The sequence below is a fragment of the Pongo pygmaeus genome, chromosome 11 (genome assembly GCF_028885625.2).
Source record: "Pongo pygmaeus isolate AG05252 chromosome 11, NHGRI_mPonPyg2-v2.0_pri, whole genome shotgun sequence".
Taxonomy (NCBI): domain Eukaryota; kingdom Metazoa; phylum Chordata; class Mammalia; order Primates; family Hominidae; genus Pongo; species Pongo pygmaeus.
The window spans coordinates 102,579,110-102,599,947 of record NC_072384.2 but is presented as its reverse complement, the minus strand read 5'-3'; the positions used below and the strand labels follow the sequence as shown (position 1 = coordinate 102,599,947).

The 20,838-nt window shown below is 39.4% G+C and overlaps 1 protein-coding gene and 2 non-coding genes across 7 annotated transcripts in view; all 3 read right to left on the bottom strand.

Moving 5' to 3' along the window:
- Positions 1–789: 789 nt before the first annotated feature.
- NOP58 (NOP58 ribonucleoprotein) overlaps positions 790–20,838 on the bottom strand; it is a 36,678-nt gene continuing 16,629 nt past the window's right edge. For 3 of the 5 annotated variants that reach the window (XM_054479145.2, XM_054479146.2, XM_054479148.1), the window contains exons 5-15: positions 19,586–19,722; positions 16,665–16,729; positions 13,968–14,102; positions 13,169–13,314; positions 11,560–11,686; positions 8,685–8,848; positions 6,992–7,126; positions 6,607–6,668; positions 4,152–4,285; positions 1,461–1,600; positions 790–1,070 (exon numbers count right to left, since the gene is read on the bottom strand). In XM_054479145.2, coding sequence (XP_054335120.1) covers positions 1,020–1,070; positions 1,461–1,600; positions 4,152–4,285; positions 6,607–6,668; positions 6,992–7,126; positions 8,685–8,848; positions 11,560–11,686; positions 13,169–13,314; positions 13,968–14,102; positions 16,665–16,729; positions 19,586–19,722 — 1,296 coding nt within the window. In that variant the 3' untranslated portion in view covers positions 790–1,019. The other 2 variants (XM_063648368.1, XM_054479149.2) reach the window with 2 other exon arrangements.
- On the bottom strand, positions 11,332–11,415 carry LOC129032276 (small nucleolar RNA SNORD11). The gene has a single exon (XR_008501289.1). It is a non-coding gene; the product is annotated as a small nucleolar RNA SNORD11 (small nucleolar RNA).
- Positions 13,018–13,107, bottom strand: LOC129032277 (small nucleolar RNA SNORD11B). The gene has a single exon (XR_008501290.1). It is a non-coding gene; the product is annotated as a small nucleolar RNA SNORD11B (small nucleolar RNA).

The window sequence follows — 20,838 nt, the reverse complement described above, 5'->3', positions numbered from 1 at the left end:
AGGTAAAATTGACCATTATCTGTGATTTACAAATGAGGAAACCAAAGAGGGGCTGTTGACTTGAAAAGCAGAGGTGGAACTAAAAAACCATAGTCATTCTAGTTTCCATCCACCAACAGCTTTTACTGAATTGGGCTTTAGTATGATGTCTATGACATACACAAACTGGCAATACGCAACAGTGCTGTAAAACTCATGGCTGTCATGACTATAAGGTGGCCTACCAGGCTTCTGTTTGCATATTAAACACTACCACTCAGAAATAAAGGTTTCTCTTTGCCATTCTATTGTCCTACTTTATACCTCATTCCCACTGGCACTTTTTTTTTTCTTATTTTTTCTCTATTCTCCATTCTTTATGATCACTTTGTACAACCTTTAAAAAAGTCACTTCAGGTTGACTACTTTAAAAACAAATCAGGGTTTTAAGAATTATTTTGGTATGCCTTTTAGAACTGCAAACAGTAAAGGGAGGGATACTGTCTCCCACCCTTTTGAACTAAAAAGTTTTGCTCACCTAATTTTAAAATTTGAATAAGAAACAAATCTTTATTTAAATAAAGAGAGGTAGAAAGATTATAGGTGGAAAATAAAAAGTAGTCCAAAAAGGCAAAAGAAACACATTAGAGTGGGGTCTTGAATTGGTCCACTTAATCACTGCCTTCCAAAAGATTAAATTTCAAAACAACTCTCACTTTTCAGTTATAATTATCAAAACAATAATCATCACACGGCAAACTATAGAAAGAGCCAAAGATTCTCTACCTAAGATATAGAGAGATCGCAAAATTGTCTTAAAATACAAAGAAAATTTTATTTGTATATCAAAGACTCTAAGAAATGATGATATAAGGTTAACAGAGTTGATGTCAAGACACAAATAGGTTTGAAGTTATAGATGATAAATCACTTTGTTTTACTGAACCCTCCCTTGATTACGTTAGAGAGCATCCCTGGTATGCTCCCAGTTGAATCTTAAGCATGATGTGTCCGGGTGATATAACTGTAATTCCTTTCTGTTAATCCTCGTTATCTCTCTTTTTTTTCTTTTTCTTCTTTTTCTCTGGACTCTGAAAATAGCCAACAAGAATGCTTTGAAAGAGCTGTAATTGTATGGGTGAGTAATCACTTTTCTTTATAAAACGCAAAATTAATCTGTTTCCCTTGAAAACAAATTTAGGGAAAAGATTAAAATTGAAAATATAAAAACCCCACCTATAAAAAAAGTGAGCTTCAGCAAATCATACTCTTCCCCTCAATGCAAACTTGATTTTTAGTAATAAATTCTAGATTTGGGAAATGGCCTTTTATAATATAAATACAACAAAGCCATTTCACTTACCTCCCCATCAATGAAAACCATTTTTTAAAATGCCTGCTCATTTCTGATATAGAAAATAGATTGAAATATAGAGAACTGGCCCCTCCAAGTGAACACCGATAATTAAAAACAAACATACAGCAATTGCTGTACTGGTACATGGTTCTTCCTCAGAAAGTGGTTCTTCCTTAATGTGTTTCTTTTTACCCTTTTTCTTCTTCTTCTTCACAGATGTTTCTTCTTCTTCTGCCACTTTTTCTTCTTCTTCCTCTTCTTCAACTGAATAGGGTAAGTGTAAAGGCACAACAAATTAACACTGTATCAGATCTCACTCCTTCCAAAAACGTTTGAGTCCTAGTTTTTTTCTGTCATTCTCATCAACTAACCAATGTTTGTTTATTTTATAATTGGGAAGGTTCTCCAAGACCTACCACTAACTTTAACGAATGATAGAGCTCAGAGCAATTTTCTCACGATCATGAAGTCATGTATAAAAATCAGGATTAAAACAAAGGTCATCTGATCTCCAATCATTATTGGGAAGAGAGTCAATTATGTTAGAAATGGTTAAGAGCTTGCACTCTGAAGTCAGAAGGCCTGGGTTTAATCTACCTACTGCAACCCTGAAAAATTGTATTTACCCTTGGTAAAACTCCGTATCTATAAAACTTAAGAATGTCTTATCTTACTGGATTGTTACTGAGATTTAAAAAGATGATGCATAGAAAGCACTAAGTATAATGCTTAGCACACATTACAATAAGGACTCAACACATAGCTATCATTAGACATTCAGTGACCAGCTGGGTGCAGTGGCTCACGCCTGTAATCTCAGCACTTTGGGAGGCTGAGGCAGGAGGATCACTTGAGGTCAGGAGATCAAGACCAGCCTGGCCAACACGGTGAAATCCTGTCTCTAATGAAAATACAAAAAAGTTAACCAGGCGTGGTGGCGCATGCCTGTAATCCCAGTTACTCAGGAGGCTGAAGCAGGAGAATCGCTTGAACCCAGGAGGCGGAGGCTGTAGTCAGCCAAGATCACGCCACTGCACTTCAGCCTGGGTGACAGAGGGAGACTCTGTCTCAAAAAAAAAAAAAAAAAAAAAAAAAGAAAAAGAAAAAGAGAGAGAGAAATCAAGCAATTCAGCGACCAAATAATATAATAATATTCATGTCAGACTCTGTACTAAACAATTCGAGCAAGGCACAAGAGGCAAAAATATTCGTTTCCCTATGAATCTTTTTTATTTTAGTGGCAGAGTGGAGAGACATAAATGATACATTACGTAATAGATATTAAAGTGGTAAGAATAAAAATAAAGCAGGAAGGGGAATGTTGGAAAAGGGCAGTATATATGGCCGTTTTAGGCAGAATGGTCGGCAAACACCTAGAAGAGGTGAGGGAGTGAATGAATGATACATGTATCTTGAGGGAAAATAGTCCAGGTAGAGTAGAGCAGATGCTTAAGTCGTAAGGCGTTTTGGAGGGCAGGTGGGATAAGTGGATGGATAGTAGGTTCAGGAAATAGCAAGCAGACCAGTATGGCTGGAACAAATTTAGATTTAAAAAGCTAGTGGTGGTTCCACTGTGGCTACTACATATTTTCAAGTGGAACTGAGAGGATTTGCTGTCAGACTAGATTGAGTTATGAGAAAAAAGTCAAGGTTGATGGCCAAAGCAACTGGAATTGTCACACATAGAAAATGGGGGAGGACTGGGCGTGATGGCTCACGTCTGTAATCCCAGCACTTTGGGAGGCCGAAGTGGGTGGATCACAAGGTCAGGAGTTTGAGACCAGGCTGGCCAACATGGTGAAACCCTGTCTCTGCTAAAAATAAAAAAATTAGCTGGGCGTTGTGGTGTGTGCCTGTAATCACAGCTACTCAAGAGGCTGAGGCAGGAAAATTGCTTGAACCTGGGAGGCGAAGGTTGCAGTGAGCCAAGATCACGCCACTGCACTCCAGCATGGGTGACAGAGCAAGATTCTGTCTTGGGGGTAAAAAAAGAGGGGGGAAATTGTGGGATGAAAAATTGACAAATAAATTGGAAAAGCTTATTGGATACACAATTGAGGATACAAAGGACAGAGTTTGGTGCCTCAAATGCTACTAATGGGTTTAGGGATCTCCTTACTTTTCAATAAAAAGAAGCATAAAAGTAAAATAAATGTTTGTTTTCTCTATCAAGTATACTATCCACATTTGTAGATCATATACTTTTGACCACTAAGCTACTTAGAAACCAAGGTAAAGCAATCATTGTGTTAATGCTTTACTCTTTTGCTAGACTTGCTAGTAGGTGTTCAATAAACCCAGGTGTAACTAATAATGGGGCGCCTGCTTATCAACTTCACAAGACAGCCTAGTTAACTGGTGAGCACCTATTAGATATTGTAACTATGACGGCAGGCTACCAGTATGTATTATTCTAATCTGCTCCGTGTAAGAGAAACAATGAAGAAAATCACTGTTCCATCAATTCTATATTCATTCTTAACTATAAAACAAAAAATTTTCAACAACCAATTTAGAAAACACATTCCTTTTATCTCTTAATTCTCAAAATAGTTCACGTAGGAGAAACTGAAGTTTTGGAACTCTTAGTAAAATACCTAATTTGACTAAACTTCTCACATTTCCTCTGTGCAGTCTGATAAATTTAACAATATCATAAATATTCCCAGAGAACATAATGGCATTATTAAAACACCATTAGCGTTCAATGAGCAGTTTTATAATGAAGTGCAATGGCATGTACTTTTAAGACTCACAAAATCCACAGTTCTAAAGAAATGAGTTTAAGTTGTGTTAAAAAAAAATTCAAACTAACCTTTAACTTTAATCTTGGCTTTTTTGGCTTTCTTTTCAGTAATTTCATCCTCTTTATCTACCTGTTCTATTTTGCGTTTTTTAGAACAGGTTGGAAGTGTGGAGTCACCAGAAGGATCATAAGTCTTCACTTCACTGAAAGACCCAAAAAGTTTTAGAAAATCTCTACAAGTATCTGGAACTGAAATAATTCTCAAGAGATAAAGAAAATGCCATTAGATAATACTTACATAAGCACACAATGTTGTTTCATTTTAGTGGCTTTGGGGTAGTTTATGAAGACTAATAGTTTCCAAAAGTTAAAGGTATTAATATTTTTCAAGTAGGTCAATCACATTCAAGAGAAGTGGTGAGCTAAATGAATTCTGATTTAGTAATCAATGTAGTTACTATGGTACAGGAAAACACTCAATCAGCATGGGGGAAATGAAAGGAGAAAACGTCTTCACACCTAACTAGAAAGTGAAAACTGAACCAATCCAACTTTCAGAACACTGCACAATGAAAAAAAAAAAAACAGAACAAAAAATCTAAACCAAGCTTAGTATAGAATTCTTCATCACAAGATCACAAGAACAAGAAAGGATACAAATACATACACATGGAAAAGATTCCTTAGAACCCAACATTTGCTTTTGTTGTAATGTAGGCAGAAAGAAAATACTGAAATGAGTGCCTAAAATGTGAACTGATGCTATAAGTGCATATGTTTAAAGTAAAAAGCACTAATTGCACAGGAACATTAAAAAAATTGGTTCAAAACAAGCTAAAAAATGTTCTGTTTTTTAAGCAGACTTGTAAGCTGCATGACTATTTAATTTTTATAGGTTAAAGACATTTATAATTTAAGAAACAAAGACCCATGTTTGTCAACTAGAGATAGTAAGTTATAGACTGTAAATATTGCAGAATGTATGGCTATTGTAGAAAGCTTGGAAAATTCACAAAAAAGAAAATATGAACGCCCACAGAAACACATTTGATTTCTTTCCAGAAAACACTAAATTATACTTAAATATGTATTTATAATTGGTAATGTTCTATATACTACTCTCCTCATCCACTTATAAGATTTTACTATTAAAATTCTTGAAGGAGGCTGGGTGCTGTGGCTCATGCCTGTAATCCCAGCACTTTGGGAGGCCGAGGCGGGCAGATCACGAGGTCAGGAGATCGAGACCATCCTGGCCAACATGATGAAACCCTGACTCTACTAAAAATACAAAAATTAGCTGGATGTGGTGGTGTATGCCTGTAATCCTAGCTACTCGGGAGGCTGAGGCAGGAGCATAACTTGAACTGGGGAGTCAGAGCTTGCAGTGAGCCGGGATCATGCCACTGCACTCCAGCCTGGCAACAGAGAGAGACTCTATCTCAAAAAAAAAAAAAAAAAAAAAAAAAAAATCTTGAAGGATTATGACTCCTGAAAGTATAATTTATTGGGTTAATGACTAGGAACATTTTGAAGAATCTTGATACATACTGTGAAATGGCTTCCTAGAATAGCTATACCACATTCTACCTCCATCATCACAACCTCACCAGCATTGAGCATTGCCTCAAATAATAACCCAAATACACCTCCACATACAAATCTTTTGTTAATCTGATAGTTAAGTTTGAATGCTTTATCATGCCTCAGCCATTTTTAGACTTGTTTTCTGTCTTTATACTTTTTACAAAATAGGTTTCTGTAGGGATTAACTCTGAATGAACTTTTCTTGAGACGGAGTTTTGCTCTTGTTGCCCAGGCTGGAGTGCAGGGGTGCGATCTCAGCTCACTGCACTCTCTGCCTCCCGGGTTTCAAGCAATTCTCCTGCCTCAGCCAGGCGCCCGCCACCACACCCAGTTAATTTTTTGTATTTTTAGTAGAGATGGGGTTTCACCATGTTGGCCAGGCCTGTGTTGAGCTCCTGACCTCAGGTGATCTGCCCACCTTAGCCACCCAAAGTGCTGGGATTACAGGCATGAGCCACTGTGCCCGGCTGAGTGAACTTTTTGATAAAGAACATATTATAGAGGAACTTTAGATTAAAAAAATTTACTATCAATATCTGGAAATGAATAAATTAAGTATGTATATGAACGAAAACTAGCAGAAGTTAATGCAGAAAACTAAATGGCATGGAAAAAAATTAGGGGTGCACAACATGATTAACTACAGCTAACAATGTATTATATTCTTGAAAATTGCTAAGTAGATTTTAAGGTGTCCTCACCACAAAAAAAAAGTACATAAGACAATGCATGTTAATGAGCTTGACTTAATCATTCCTCAATGTGCACATTTTCCAAAACAACATGTACATAATAAACATACACAATTTTTGTCAAATAAATAAATTTGAAAAAAACTATGGGCACATCAAGGTGAAGTTTACAATAAAAAATTACTGTCAATAATTAACATTTAAAAAAACTATTCACCCCATCCTCACTTAAATGTACTACTCACCTTTTGTGTTCATATTTTTCTGTTTTTGCTAATGCCTTTCCTGTTCCACTTATTTTTCTTATCTAAGGAAAAATTAAATATAATTCTAAGTCATAATCTCTTTATAATACACTATACAGTCTATAGTGAATCAGTGGGCCAGCAAACAGCGATTTCTGCTATTTTTTGTTTTGTTATTTTGAACAGCATATCCTAATGGCAAATGCAGTTGGATACATCAATTCTTGGTAAATAATAGCAATTGTTAACAGTAGGCACAAAAAGAATACTTTAGACATACTAGCAAGTATCATAAAAGTGTTTAGCAGATGAAGTTAATAAATTTACTCAGTTTATTAACTTTTGACAAGTAATACTTCTGGAATAGGCATGATGTGGTTCTTACCCCTCTGTCTTCCAAAGTTCTCAACCTGGCCTCTAATTTGGCTCTGTTCTCAACTCCCATTGCAGAACTTGAATCCTCACCAAAAGCATCATAACGGATAGCCAAAACAGTTTTGGCTGCCAGCATTCGAGAAATCTAATAGAAAAACATGAAGAACTATATTCCATGTTCAGATGTAAAATCCTCAATAACTTGGATGTTTTAAAATCAGGAGTTATAAAACTATTATGAATCATACAATTCAAATCATCCATCGTATTTCAACCTTTGCCACAATCTAATGGCCATATATCACCACCAACACTTCTGTGGCTGAAAAGATTTTACAGCAATTCATGTCAAACATTAGCTCAAACTAGTTTTTTTTTTTTTTTTTTTAATAAACTTCAGTTTCTACTCAGTGACATTAGTTCTGTGCTTCAAGGTCACTGAAAACAAGTGCATCTTTTTCCTCGTAACAATCTTAAATATGTGTGGGTTCTGGCCGGGCGCGGTGGCTCACGCCTGTAATCCCAGCACTTTGGGAGGCCGAGGTGGGGGGATCACGAGGTCAGGAGATGGAGACCATCCTGGCTAACACGGTGAAACCCCGTCTCTACTAAAAATACAAAAAATTAGCCGGGCGTGGTGGCGGGCACCTGTAGTCCCAGCTACACGGGAGGCTGAGGCAGGAGAATGGCGTGAACCTGGGAGGCAGAGCTTGCAGTGAGCCAGGATGGCGCCACTGCACTCCAGCCTAGGCGACAGAGTGAGACTCCATCTCAAAAAAAAAAAAAAAAAAAAAAAAAAAAAAAAAAAAAAAAAAAAAAAAAAAAAGCGTGAGTTCTTTTTCAACCTAATTAACATTTTTATCAAACCCTTTATTTTCCTCCACCACTCTGCTCTAAATTTTATCAATTTTCAGTTTAGTTCTGTTAAACGACACATCTTTCAAAAACATTGAAAGTACTTAACTTCCCTAAGTCTCAGTTTCCTCATCTGTAAGACAGAGATACCTACATCTCACAAGGCTACTAAAGATTTAGGACAGGCACGGGTGCTCACACCTGTAATCCCAGCACTCTGGGAAGCTGAGGTGGGTGGATCAGGAGGTCAGTAGTTTGAGACCAGCCTGGCCAACATGGTGAAACCCATCTCTATTAAAAATACAAAAATTAGCCGGGCGTGGTGGCGCGTGCACGTAATCCCAGCTACTCAGAAGGCTGAGGCAGGGAGATAGGAGAATCGCTTGAACCAGGGAGTTGGAGGTTGCAGTGAGCCGAGATCAAGCCACTGCACTCTAGCCTGGCGACAGAGCAGGACTCCGTCTCAAAATAAAAAAAAAAAAAAAAAAGCTTCGTGAATTCTGTCAAAGTGTTTTAGCATAATGCATATGCTATTTTTTATGATTCGTAAATGTTAGTTTTTTTTTTCCTGCCAGAGATAATATTTTCAGTGTGCCAACCACAGGGAGATTCTAGGGGAAAAAAAATACTAACACAATGGAAGAAACTGGCTTTAATTCAACCAATAACAGTTTCTTCTAACCTTATCCTTCAGTGTACACAAAGTGCTTTTTATTTAAATAACTCACCATTCTCTAACAAGAAAGAGACAATAGAAGATTTAATGTGTACTACAGAGTACAAGATAAATGGGTTGTAAAAAATGAAAAAGTCCAACCTCAAAAACAAAGCAAAACCCTATAACACACCTTTCCTTTGTGTTTGGGACTTGTCTGGCCCACGAGTGAAGCATGATAAATAAGACCGTACTTAGGGGTATCCCGTCTAGATTTCAGGGCTCTGAAAAGTGCCTTTTCTGCTCCAAGAATCTGAACGGTAGAAGCTGCATGCTTGGCCAAATTTAAAAGAGAACCTACAAAAGAAAAAAGTTACAAAGAATGCACCTCCAAATATATGAATGTTCCACGTACTAAAACAAAAGACCTATAGAATTATTATAGCCACCATAATAAAAATCACATATAATATAGAATTCTATAATCCAGAATTCTGTAAAAATCTTTGTTTCATTTGTAATACTTTCATTAGCACAAGCAGGTTTGCAATGAATGCCTAGGACAAACTGAAGGTTAAGCTTATTAAGTTCAATGTTTCTATTCACCTGAGAGATGGTAGTACTATTCTAAATTCCATTAGTATACTACAGGAGTGACATAAATGTCACACACACGAACACTAATCTGGTCCCTGCTTTCTGAGATTGTGAGTATCAAATATTCTATTGCTTTAGATATGAAAAAGCCTACAAATAAACACATTAGGAAGAGATATTCCTAGAAGTATCTATTAATAGTCCCCTACCTGTGGTTTCACTTTGTGTGATTTCAATTACCTGTGGTTAACTGCAGTCTGAAAATATTAAAAAGGAAATTCCAGAAATAAATAGTTCCTAAGTTTTAAATCTCTTGCTATCCCACTTAGCTCCCCCCAGGACATGAATCATCCCTATCTACCCATTAGTCACTTTCGTAGCCCTCTCCCTTGTGCAGTACTGCAGTGCTTATATTCAACTAACCAATGCACAAAAATAGTTACGCTCGCATTTTTTTTTTTTTGAGATAGAGTTTCGCTCTGTTGCGCAGGCTGGAGTGCAGTGGCGCGATCTTGACTCACTGCATCCTCCGCCTCCTGGGTTTAAGCAATTCTCTGCCTCAGCCTCCGAGTAGCTGGGATTACAGGCGCCCACCACCACACCCAGCTAATTTTTTTTTGTATTTTTAGTAGAGATGGGGTTTCACCATCTTGGCCAGGCTGATCTTGAACTCCTGACCTTGTGATCCACCCTCCTCGGCTTCCCAAAGTGCTGGGATTACAGGCGTGAGCCACCGCACCTGGCCCCGCTGGCATAGTGTTATAACTGTTCTATTATGACTGTTGTTGATATCCTACTGTACCTAATTTATAAATTAAGCTTTATTATAGATATGTATGTTTAGGAAAAAACAGCATATACAGTATAGGATTTAGTACTCTCCTCTGTTTCAAACATCCTTGGAGGGGGGAGCTTAGAATACATCCCCATAAATAGCTAGGGACTATTGTTATCAACATGCTGCTTAGTTGGATATGCTGTATAGAATATTTCCTGTCAGAAAACAGACTCTATTAATGCTATGAACTTAAGCACTAGACATAGTTTTAAAAGTGTAACAAATACATAGTTCTTTTTTTTTTTTTTTGAGATGGAGTTTCACTCTTGTCATCCAGGCTGGAGTGCAATGTCACAATCTTGGCTCACTGCAACCTCCACCTCCCGGGTTCAAGCGATTCTCCTACCTCAGCCTCCCGAGTAGCTGGGATTACAGGTTCATGCCACCAAGGTTGGGTAATTTTTGTGTTATTAATAGAGATGGGGTTTTACCGTGTTGGCCAGGCTGGTCTCGAACTCCTGACCTCAGGTGACCCACCCACCTCAGCTTCTCAAAGTGTTGGGATTACAGGCGTGAGCCACCACGCCTGGCCAACAAATACATACTTCTATTAACCCCTGCCATTGCTTACTGCTACAAGTTTAGCTATACCTATGAAAATGGGTGGAGACAATGAAATCATCTGATCTTATAGCTGAGGGCATTTGAATGAAATCTTTGATTAATGATGCAGCTAAAGGAGTTACGCCAGGCTGGGCGCAGTGGCTCACGCCTGTAATCCCAACACTTTGGGAGGCTGAGGTGCGCAGATCACCTGAGGTCAGGAGTTTGAGACCAGCCTGGCCAACGTGGCAAAAACCCTGTCTCAACTAAAAATATAAAAATTAGCCAGGCATGGTGGCAGCGCATGCCTGTAATCCCAGCAACTTGGGAGGCTGAGGCAGGAGAATTGCTTGAACCTGGGAGGCAGAGGTTGCAGTGAGCCACTGCACTCCAGCCAGTCCAACAGAGTGAAACTCTGTCTCAAACAAAAAAAAAGGAGTTATGCCATTTTAAACACTCTGATGCAGATGATATATAAGATCTTTTTTGATGGATTATAACAATGTCTCCGAGTAACACAAAAATGATGAATCAGTACTTCATTGTATTTGTAGGTATTCAATTACATAGCATTTTAATTATAGCATATCATCCTTATAATACTGCCATACACATATACAAAGTTTTATTATAAATCAGTTGTTGAAAATATTTTTGAAAGTCAAATATATTACAATCACACACTCAATAGTGAAACTAAGGTAATCAATCGAGGGCACAAATCCTCTACAGTGATTTCTTAAAACTGTATTCAAATCTAGGTCTAGTGAGTTTTTATTATGAAAATGTTAACTGTTTTATCCTCCTGCATTCATCTGATTGTTCTAATTAACCCTAACAAACTTCTAACAATGGACCACAAGTGTCTCAGAAGAGGTAGTGACTACAGATGCCTTCATTATCCAAAAGGAAATCAGGCAAACAAATAGAAATCATCATTGAACACTTGGCCCTTAGTGATCTCCCACATACCATCTACTTTTGTGTTTGCTAAAATTTCTTTAATAGCTGTGGTTTAAAGATGTAAACAAAATCCTAACCAGAAAATACTTCAAACACTCATATTTACAAATTACATTAAAACCATCACCTGCATGAGCAATAAGCCGTGCTCCAACTAATTCCCCAACCATGACTGTAACATTGGGTGCAATGGCCATCATTCGATTTTGTAGATATTCATAGAGCTGGGTTCGATATTCAGAGATTTCAATCACCTAGTATAAGGAATAAAGTTAAGTCATAAATATCATATGAGTAAAAACAGTAAAAATTCCTGTCTAAAACACCGGAGCCCTCAATTATGAAAGAGCAGTTACACAACCCTGGGTACTGGGTACATCACCTATGCCTAACATCAGTTTCCTTTTTTTCTTTATTTTTTTTTTTCCCAGGCTGGAGTGCAGTGGCGCAATCTCAGCTCACTGCAGTCTCCGCCTCCTGGGCTCAAGTGATTCTCCTGCCTCAGCCTCTGGAGTAGCTGGGACTATAAGCACCCGCCACCACGCCCAGCTAATTTTTTGTATTTTTAGTAGAGACAGGGTTTCACCATGTTGGCCAGTATGGTCTTGACCTCGTGATCCTAACATCAGTTTTCTATAAAATGGCTGTAGTGAGGACTTCGTTATGTAATGTATGTAAACCACTTAGTCCATTGCCTGAAAATCTTAGTCAACATAACTGTATTTTTAAAAGATTCTAAGCAGCCCAGGCACAGTGACTCACACCTGTAATTCCAGCACTTTGGGAGGTTGAGGCGGGTGGATCACGAGGTCAGGAGTTCAAGATCATCCTGGCCAACATGGTGAAACCCCCGTCTCTACGAAAAATACAAAAATTAGCTGGGCATGGTTGCACGTGCCTGTAATCCCAGCTACTTGGGAGGCTGAGGCAGGAGAACTGCTTGAACTGGGACCTGGGAGGCGGAGGTAGCAGTGAGCCTAAGAACGTGCCACTGTACTCCAGCCTGGGCTACAGGGTGAGACTCTGTCTCAAAAAAAAAAAGATTCTAAGCAATAAACATTTGTATCATGCTCTTTTTAATTCCTATATGGCTATCTTCAAATCTGAAAGAAAAAAAAATCACAAGATATAGACATAAAACTCAGAATTAAAAAGCTCAATCCATAATTGTCTGCCATCTTTTTTTTTTTTTTTTTTTTTTGAGATGGTGTTTTGCTCTTGTTGCCCAGGCTGGATGCAATGGTGCCATCTCGGCTCACTGCAACCTCCCCCTCCCTGGTTCAAGCGATTCTCCTGTCTCAGCCTCCCGAGTAGCTGGGATTACAGGTGTACGCCACCACACACAGCTAATTTTTGCATTTTTAGTAGAGATGGGGTTTCATCATATTGGTCAGGCTGGTCTCGAACTCCTGACCTCAGGTGAATCTCCGAAACGGCCTTCCAAAGTGCAGGGATTACAGGCGTGAGCCAACGCGCCTGGCCTTCTCTGCCATCTTAATTGATTTTTGGTTAATTCATTATTCAGACGATGATTGTAAATTACTTCCTTTTAATATGTATTTCCCCCTTTTAAGTATACAAATCATGATGGCATCAGATGAGGTAGTGACTGAACACCTTCATATTTATGTTATCAGGTGAACAACAGTAAGTGTAAAAATCATCATTGCCATCAGAAAAATTAGTACTGTAGAGCTGGTAACACCACAACTAGATTCTCCAGGAGTAAAATTTACCTGGGTGCAAAGATGCAGAATATTGCAAATATCTTCTTCTGAAACCTCTGTTCCCATTGATATCTCTGCAGCTGCTTTCACTTCTGCTTCAACTTCTTCTGGCAGCAACTCAGAAAGTTTGGCAGAGGCATAGTTCTTCCTATCGCCTATGGAATGTTTGCAGAGGATGAGGGAGAATCACTCTTCAACAAATTATATAAAATCCAGCAAACAGTCAAAAGAAAAAGTAGAAAGCCAATGAAAAGGATGCCTAAACAAAACAAAAAAAATGAAGAAGTTTGACCTAGTATAACAGTTTTCCTCATTTAAGGGTTTAAGTTTAGACATTAAATGTCTCCCCACCAACTGCCTCCAAAAAATCATCAAAGTAAAAAGAGGACAAAATATGCCACAATACTTATTACAGAATATAAGTGGCAAAAATTTTAAAAAGACAGGACTAATAATGTCACAATTTTATACTGAAGCTGGGGCCAGTAATTCGTAAGGCAAGTAAACCATCAATCAATCAAGTTCCTCTGTACGTTAACAACAATCAAGTTCCTCTGTATATTAACAGTACAGATGGCAATACTGCTATTTAGTATTAGGTACTAATGTCATGTTATAGGCCATCAAAATCTAAGTTAAAATTCATTTTGTTTCTTAAATTTAAGACACTAAATTGCTACACTTCCCAAATACATAGAAATTGCAAAAACCCTGGGAATCTTGCTTAACAAAATGCTATACGTCATGTTTTAGGATGCAATCAAATTCATTTACTTTCAATGCCTTAAAGGATGAACAAATTACTCACCAACTTTCTGTAAACACTTGCAGTATGTCAAATTATCTGAAATAATTTTTCCTAATTCAGGGAAATGCCAGCCATACCATTCTCTACATCGCATAATGTAGTTGTTTAGTTCTTTATCCAAGTCATCTAACAAGGCTGTAGTAGATTAAAAACAAACAAAAAAACCCAGGAACTTAAAGGGATTTATTGTGGTAAAATATACACAACATAAAATTTAACACTTCAGGCTGGGTGCGGTGGCTCATGTCTGTAATCCCAGCAGACAGGCAGATCACGAGGTCAGAAGTTCAAGACCAGCCTGGCCAACATGGTGAAACCCCATCTCCACTAAAAATACAAAAATTAGCCAGGCATGGTGGTGCACACCTGTAGTCCCAGCTACTCAGGACGGCTGAGACAGAAGAATCACTTGAACACAGGAGGTGGAGGTTGTAGTGAGCCGAGATCGTGCCACTGCATTCCAGCCTGGGCGACAGAGCAAGACTCCATCGCAAAAAATAAAAAAAAATAATAAAAAATAACACTTCAACAATTTTCAAGTGTACTATTCAGTAGCATTAAGTACTCTTATGATGTTATGCAACCATTACCACTATCTATTGCCAGAGCAATTTTATCATCAGAAACTGAAAAATTCTGTACCCATTAAACAGTAACTCATTCCCACCTTACCCCCAACCTCTAGTTATCTCTATACTTCTGTCTCTGAGTTCACCTATTTTAGGTACTTCATATAAGCAGAATCATACAGTATTTTGTGACTATTTCACTTAGCATATTTTGAAGGTTTATCATGTTGAAATATGTTATCAGAATTTCATTTCTTTTTAAGGCTAACATTCCACTGTGTGTAGTGGCTGAGTGTACGTTACCCAAAATGCTTGGGACCAGAAGTATTTCAGAGTATTTGCAAACATGTATGAGGTTGAGGATGGGACTCAAAGTCTAAATAGGAAATGCATCTACATTTCACATATACCTTATATACAAAACATTGAAGGTAATTTTACACAATATTTTAAATAATTCTGTGCATAAAACAAAGTTTTGACGTGTGGTCAGGTGTGGAGTTTTCCACTTGTGGATTTGTGTGGTAGCACAAAAAGTTTTAGATTTTAGAGCATTTTGAATTTCAGATTAGGGACATTCAAGCTGCATCCACAATGCAGTTTATCATCTGTTAAAAGGTATCTGGGTTGTTTCCACTGTTTGGTTTTGTAAATAACACTGTTATGAACATAGGTGTACAAGCAACTCAGTTCTGTTTTTAATTCTTTTGGGTATAAATCTAGGAAAGGAATTGCTGGTTGAACGAATTTTTTTTTTTTCTTTTTTTGGAGACAGAGTCTAACTCCATCACCCAGGATGGAGTGCAGTGGCAGGATCTCAGCTCACGGCAACCTCTGCTTCCTGGGTTCAAGTGATTCTCCTGCCTCAGCCTCCTAAGTGGCTGGGACTACAGGCACACGCCACCTTGACTGGCTACTTTTTTGTATTTTTAGTAAAGACAGGGTTTCGCCATGTTAGCCAGGCTGCTCTCGAACTCCTGAGCTCAGGCAATTCACCCGCCTCGGCCTCCCAACATGCTAGGATTACAGGTGTGAGCCACTGCGCCCAGCCGAATACTTTTTTTTTTTTTGAGACAGAGTGTTGCTCATGTTGCCCAGGCTAGAGTGAAATGGTGCGATCTCGGCCCACTGCAACCTCCGCCTCTCAGGTTCAAGTGATTCTCCTGCCTCAGCCTCCTGAATAGCTGGGATTACAGGCGCCTACCATCATGCTCAGGTAATTTTTGTATTTTTTACTAAAGATCGGGTTTCACCATGTTGGCCTGGTCTCGAACTCCTGACCTCAGGTGATCCACCAGCCTTGGCCTCTCAAAGTGTTGGGATTACAGGCGTGAGCCACGGCCGAATGCATTTCTAAAATAGAAAAACAACTAAGATTTTGAGCTTTTTTTTTTTTTTTGGTGAGATGAGGTTTGCTCTTGTTGCCCAGGCTGGAGTGCAATGGCGCGATCGACTCACTGCAACCTCTGCCTCCAGGGTTCAAGTGATTCTCCTGCCTCAGCCTCCAGAGTAGCTGAGATTACAGGCATGCACTTTGTATTTTTAGTAGAGACGGGATTTCTCCATGTTGGTAAGGCTGGTCTCAGGTGATCCTCCCGCCTCAGCCTCTCAAAGTGCTGGGATTACAGGCATGAGCCACTGTGCCCGGCAGCTTTTGAGCTTTCTAAAAACCATTTAATGTCATAGCAGAATACACAACTACAAAGATTTCACTTATGTTTTTAACATTTTCATGGAAAAACACAAATGAATTAATTAACGTAATGTTAATTCTGTGATTCATATAATCTCCAAATAGTCAACCTCCGCCTCCTGGGTTCAAGCAATTATCCTGCCTCAGCCTCCTGAGTAGCTGGGATTACAGGTACATGCCACCAGGCACATTTAATTTTTTTGTATTTTTAGTAAAGACAGAGTTTTGTCATGTTGGCCAGGCTGGTCTTGAACTCCTGACCTCAGGTGATCCCCCTGCCTCGGCCTCCCAAAGTGCTGGGATTAAAAGCTTGAGCCACTGCACCTGGCCTCCTTTCTCTTTCTCAACAGACAGAATCATAAAAAATAGTTTCAACAGTATGAAAACGCATGAAGGACAGAACAACAAATCGGACTTTGCATGTACTATACTTACAAATTGCCTGAACAATCATTGTGTCTACTTTATCAGCGCTAAACTTCAATCTATATCGAGACAGGCTGGGAAGAAAGGGGAAAATAAATTAGTAAGATAGCATCTAGGAAAAGCATTTAAATTAATACCTTAAAGTTTTTTTTGTTTTTGTTTTTACTCAAATCGGCCTGTAGTCAGAGCTGTAATTGGTTTTTCTAAGAAGAAAAATCAGCTAAGTAGAAATGTACCATATGAGACCAGAAAATACACATTAAAAAAAAAAAAAAAACTATATATACTGCTACCACCTGTATTTCTGTAACATGAATGAGTTTATGTATGAATGGCAAATAGGATAAGCTGTGTAATATAAAAGTCATATTGGACTGGGTGTGGTGGCTCACACCTGTAATCCCAGCACTTTGGGAGGCCGAGGTGGGCAGATCACCTGTTAGGAGTTCGAGACCAACCTGGCCAACATGGCGAAACCCTGTCTCTACTAAAAATACAAAAATTAGCCAGGCATGGTGGGGCATGCCTGAATCTCAGCTACTCTGGAGGCTGAGGCAGGAGAATCGCTTGAACCGGGGAGGCAGAGGTTGCAGTGAGCCGAGATCACGTGCCACTGTACTCCAGCCTGGGCAACAGAGCAAGACTCCGCCTCAAAAAAAAAAAAAAAAAAAAGCCATGTTGGTTCATGCAATTTTTTATAGCACATATTAAGCTTTATACTACCAGTTAAGAACTTTGCAGGACTCTTAACATCTGAAAACAGAAAGCTGTGGAGTAACAATATTGTCTGTATATAAATGTTTATCTCAGCACAATTAACATTTTGGGCCTAATTCCTTGTTGTAGGGGCTGCCCTGTGCATTATAGCACCTTTAACAGTATCCCTAACTTTTATCCACCAGATATTCATGGCAGACCCCACCCCACCTCCAATTGTGACAACCAAAAATGTCTATGGACATCGACAAATGCCTACCGAGGTGACATCTGATTGCCCTTGATAGGGAACCACTGCTATACACAATGCAGATTTATCCCAGTTTGGATTTTTGACTCAGTTTCACTATTTGTTCTCTCTTAGAAATGCTTATTACAAAGCTCTCCCTGACCTTTGTGCATTTTTGCTCTTAACTCTAACTTAGCAGCTTCAACCCTTTCAATCTATGCCCACCTTTTAATTTTAAAATAGACCTTTTTTAATTGTAGTGTTTTTTTGTTTTGTTTTGAGACAGAGTCTTGCTCTGTCACCCAGGCTGGAGTGCAGTGAAGCGATCTCCACTCACTGCAAGCTCCGCCTCCCGGGTTCACGCCATTCTCCTGCCTCAGCCTCCCGAGTAGCTGGGACTACAGGGGCCCGCCACATTTTTTGTATTTTTAGTAGAGACGAGGTTTCACCATGGTCTCGATCTCCTGACCTTGTGATCTGCCTGCCTTGGCCTCCCAAAGTATTGGGATTACAGGCGTGAGCCACCGTGCCCAGCCTGTAGTGTTTCTTTAATATGAGCTTAAGATGTCTTTTGAACTGTGGTAATAATTTTATTAGGATTACTATTTGATAGTACTGATTACAAAGTTGCACAGGTTTTGAGCAACTACCTACCATTATTTTCTTCACAACCCTGTTAACTACAGTGCAATTCCAAAGTATTACACTTTTCATGAATAGATGTATCACAACATAGCAATAATGCCTATTCTAAGGGACTTCTAATTAAACATGATAGGGTTAACATGCAATTAAAAATAGGGAGAAGACTGGGCATGGTGGCTCACACCTGTACTCGCGGCACTTTGGGAGGCTAAGGCAAGTGGATCACTTAAGCCTGGGAGTTCCAGCCTGGGCAGCATGGCAAAACCCCATCTCTACAAAAAGTTAAAAAAATCAGCCAGGGATGGTGGCGCACACTTGCAGTCCCAGCTACTTGGGAGGCTGAGAGGTGGCATTGTTTGAGTCCAGGATGTCAAGGTTGCACTGAGCCAACATCGCACCACTGCACCCCAGCCTGAGCGACAGAGTGAGACCCTGTCTCAAAAAAAAAAAAAAAAAAAAGAAAGAAAGAAAGAAAGAAAGAAAAAAAAGGCCGGGTGTGGTGGCTCATGCCTATAATCCCAGCACTTTGGAAGGCCGAGGCAGGTGGATGATTTGAGGTCAGGAGTTCAAGATCAGCCAGGCCAACATGGTGAAAGTCTGTCTCTACTAAAAATACAAAAATTAGCTGGGCAGTAGTGGTGCATGCTTGTAATCCTAGCTACTGGGAGGCTGAGGCAAGAAAATCACTTGAGCCTGGGAGGCAGGGGCTGCAGTGAGCAGAGATCATGCCACTGCACTCCAGTCTGGGAGACAGAGTGAGAATCTGCCTTAAAAAACAAACAAACAAACAAAAAAAAAACAGAGAGAGACATACGTCTTGCTATGTTGCTCAGGCTAGTCTCAAACTCCTGGTCTCCCAAAGAGTTGGGATTACAGGGGTAAGCCACTGTACCTAGTCCTCTTTGCCTCATTAAAATCAGAGTAAAACAATCAAAACACAAATACACACCTATCCCATAAGACCATAGCAGATGAGAGAATTTGGGGGAATACTAAGTAGATGGAGGAGTGGCATGACTTAGCACAGATAAAAGAGGGAAAGCCCAAGAAACTCGGGCATCCAAGATCAGAGGAGTAGAGAATTCCTTTGATGAGGTTTTAAGGTTTTAAGAATCCAGACAATGGAGCCAGACTGCCTGGGTTCAAATCCTGGCTTTACCACTTACTAGCTGTATTGACCTTGGGCTTCAGTTTCATCTGTAAATGAGGATATTACTATCATCTTCTTCATAAGGTTCTGATGTGGTTCAAATGAGCATTTGTAACATTCCTAGAACAGAGCTATGTTAAGTGCCTATCAAATAAAAGTAAGTTGACTTTATTTTCCAGTAATTCTCACCTGTGAGCCAATCCAAGACACATAGCTGCCATTTCACGTGGTTCTACCCCAGGGATTAATCCATCCATTTGTGAACGAATTCCTCTCATAAGTTCATTAACAACAGGACTATGGATACAACTGAGATTCAGCTTTTCCTACAAGAACAAGAACATTAAAAAAAAGAAAAAAAAAAGACTTTCCTGAAGTTATTATTATTATTTTTTGAGACAGAGTATCACTCTGTCGCCCAGGCTGGAGTGCAGTGGCGCAATCTTGGCTCACTACAACCTCCGCCTCCCAGGTTCAAGCGATTCTCCTGTCTCGGCCTGGGATTATTACAGGCATGAGCCACCATGCCCAGCTAATTTTGTATTTTTAGTAGAGACAGGGTTTCACCATGTTGTACAGGCTGGTCTCAAACTCCTGACCTCAAGTGATCCACCCGCCTCGTCTTCCCAAAGTGCTGGGATTACAGGCATGAGCCACCACGCCCAGCCTGAAATTATTTCTTAAATATTAAAGTGGGCACTAATTTAAATATATGCATTTCTCAGTTGGACGAGAAGCATAATTTCCAGTGTGTTTGTAGAATACTTGAGTGTATCACTGGTGGAAGTAAAAACTGATACAAGCTTCCAGAAGACAGCTTGGCTATATAAATTAAAAACTATAAAAAGATTAATTTGACCAAGTAGTTGGTTTAAGGAGATCTTTTTTTTTCTTTTTCTGGTTTTTTTTTTTTTAATATACTTTAAGTTTTAGGGTACATGTGCACAATGTGCAGGTTACATATGTATACATGTGCCATGGTGTGCTGCACCCATTAACTCGTCATTTAGCATTAGGTATGTCTCCTAATGCTATCCCTCCCCGCTCCCAAGGAGATCTTTTACCTGTTATTTAACTTCTTTTTAAAATTACAGGTTATGCCGGGCGCGGTGGCTCACGCCTGTAATCCCAGCACTTTGGGAAGCTGAGATGGGTGGATCACAAGGTCAAGAGATCGAGACCATCTTGGCCAACATGGTGAAACCCCGTCTCTACTAAAAATACAAAAATTAGCCGGGTGTGGTGGCAGGCGCCTATAGTCCCAGCTACTCGGGAGGCTGAGGCTGGAGAATCACTTCAACCCAGGAGGCGGAGGTTGCAGTGAGCCAAGATTGAGCCAATGCACTTCAGCCTGGCGACAGAGTGAGACTCGTCTTAAAAAAAAAAAAAAAATTACACGTTGGGCGTGGTGGCTCATGCCTGTAATCTTAGCACTTTGGGAG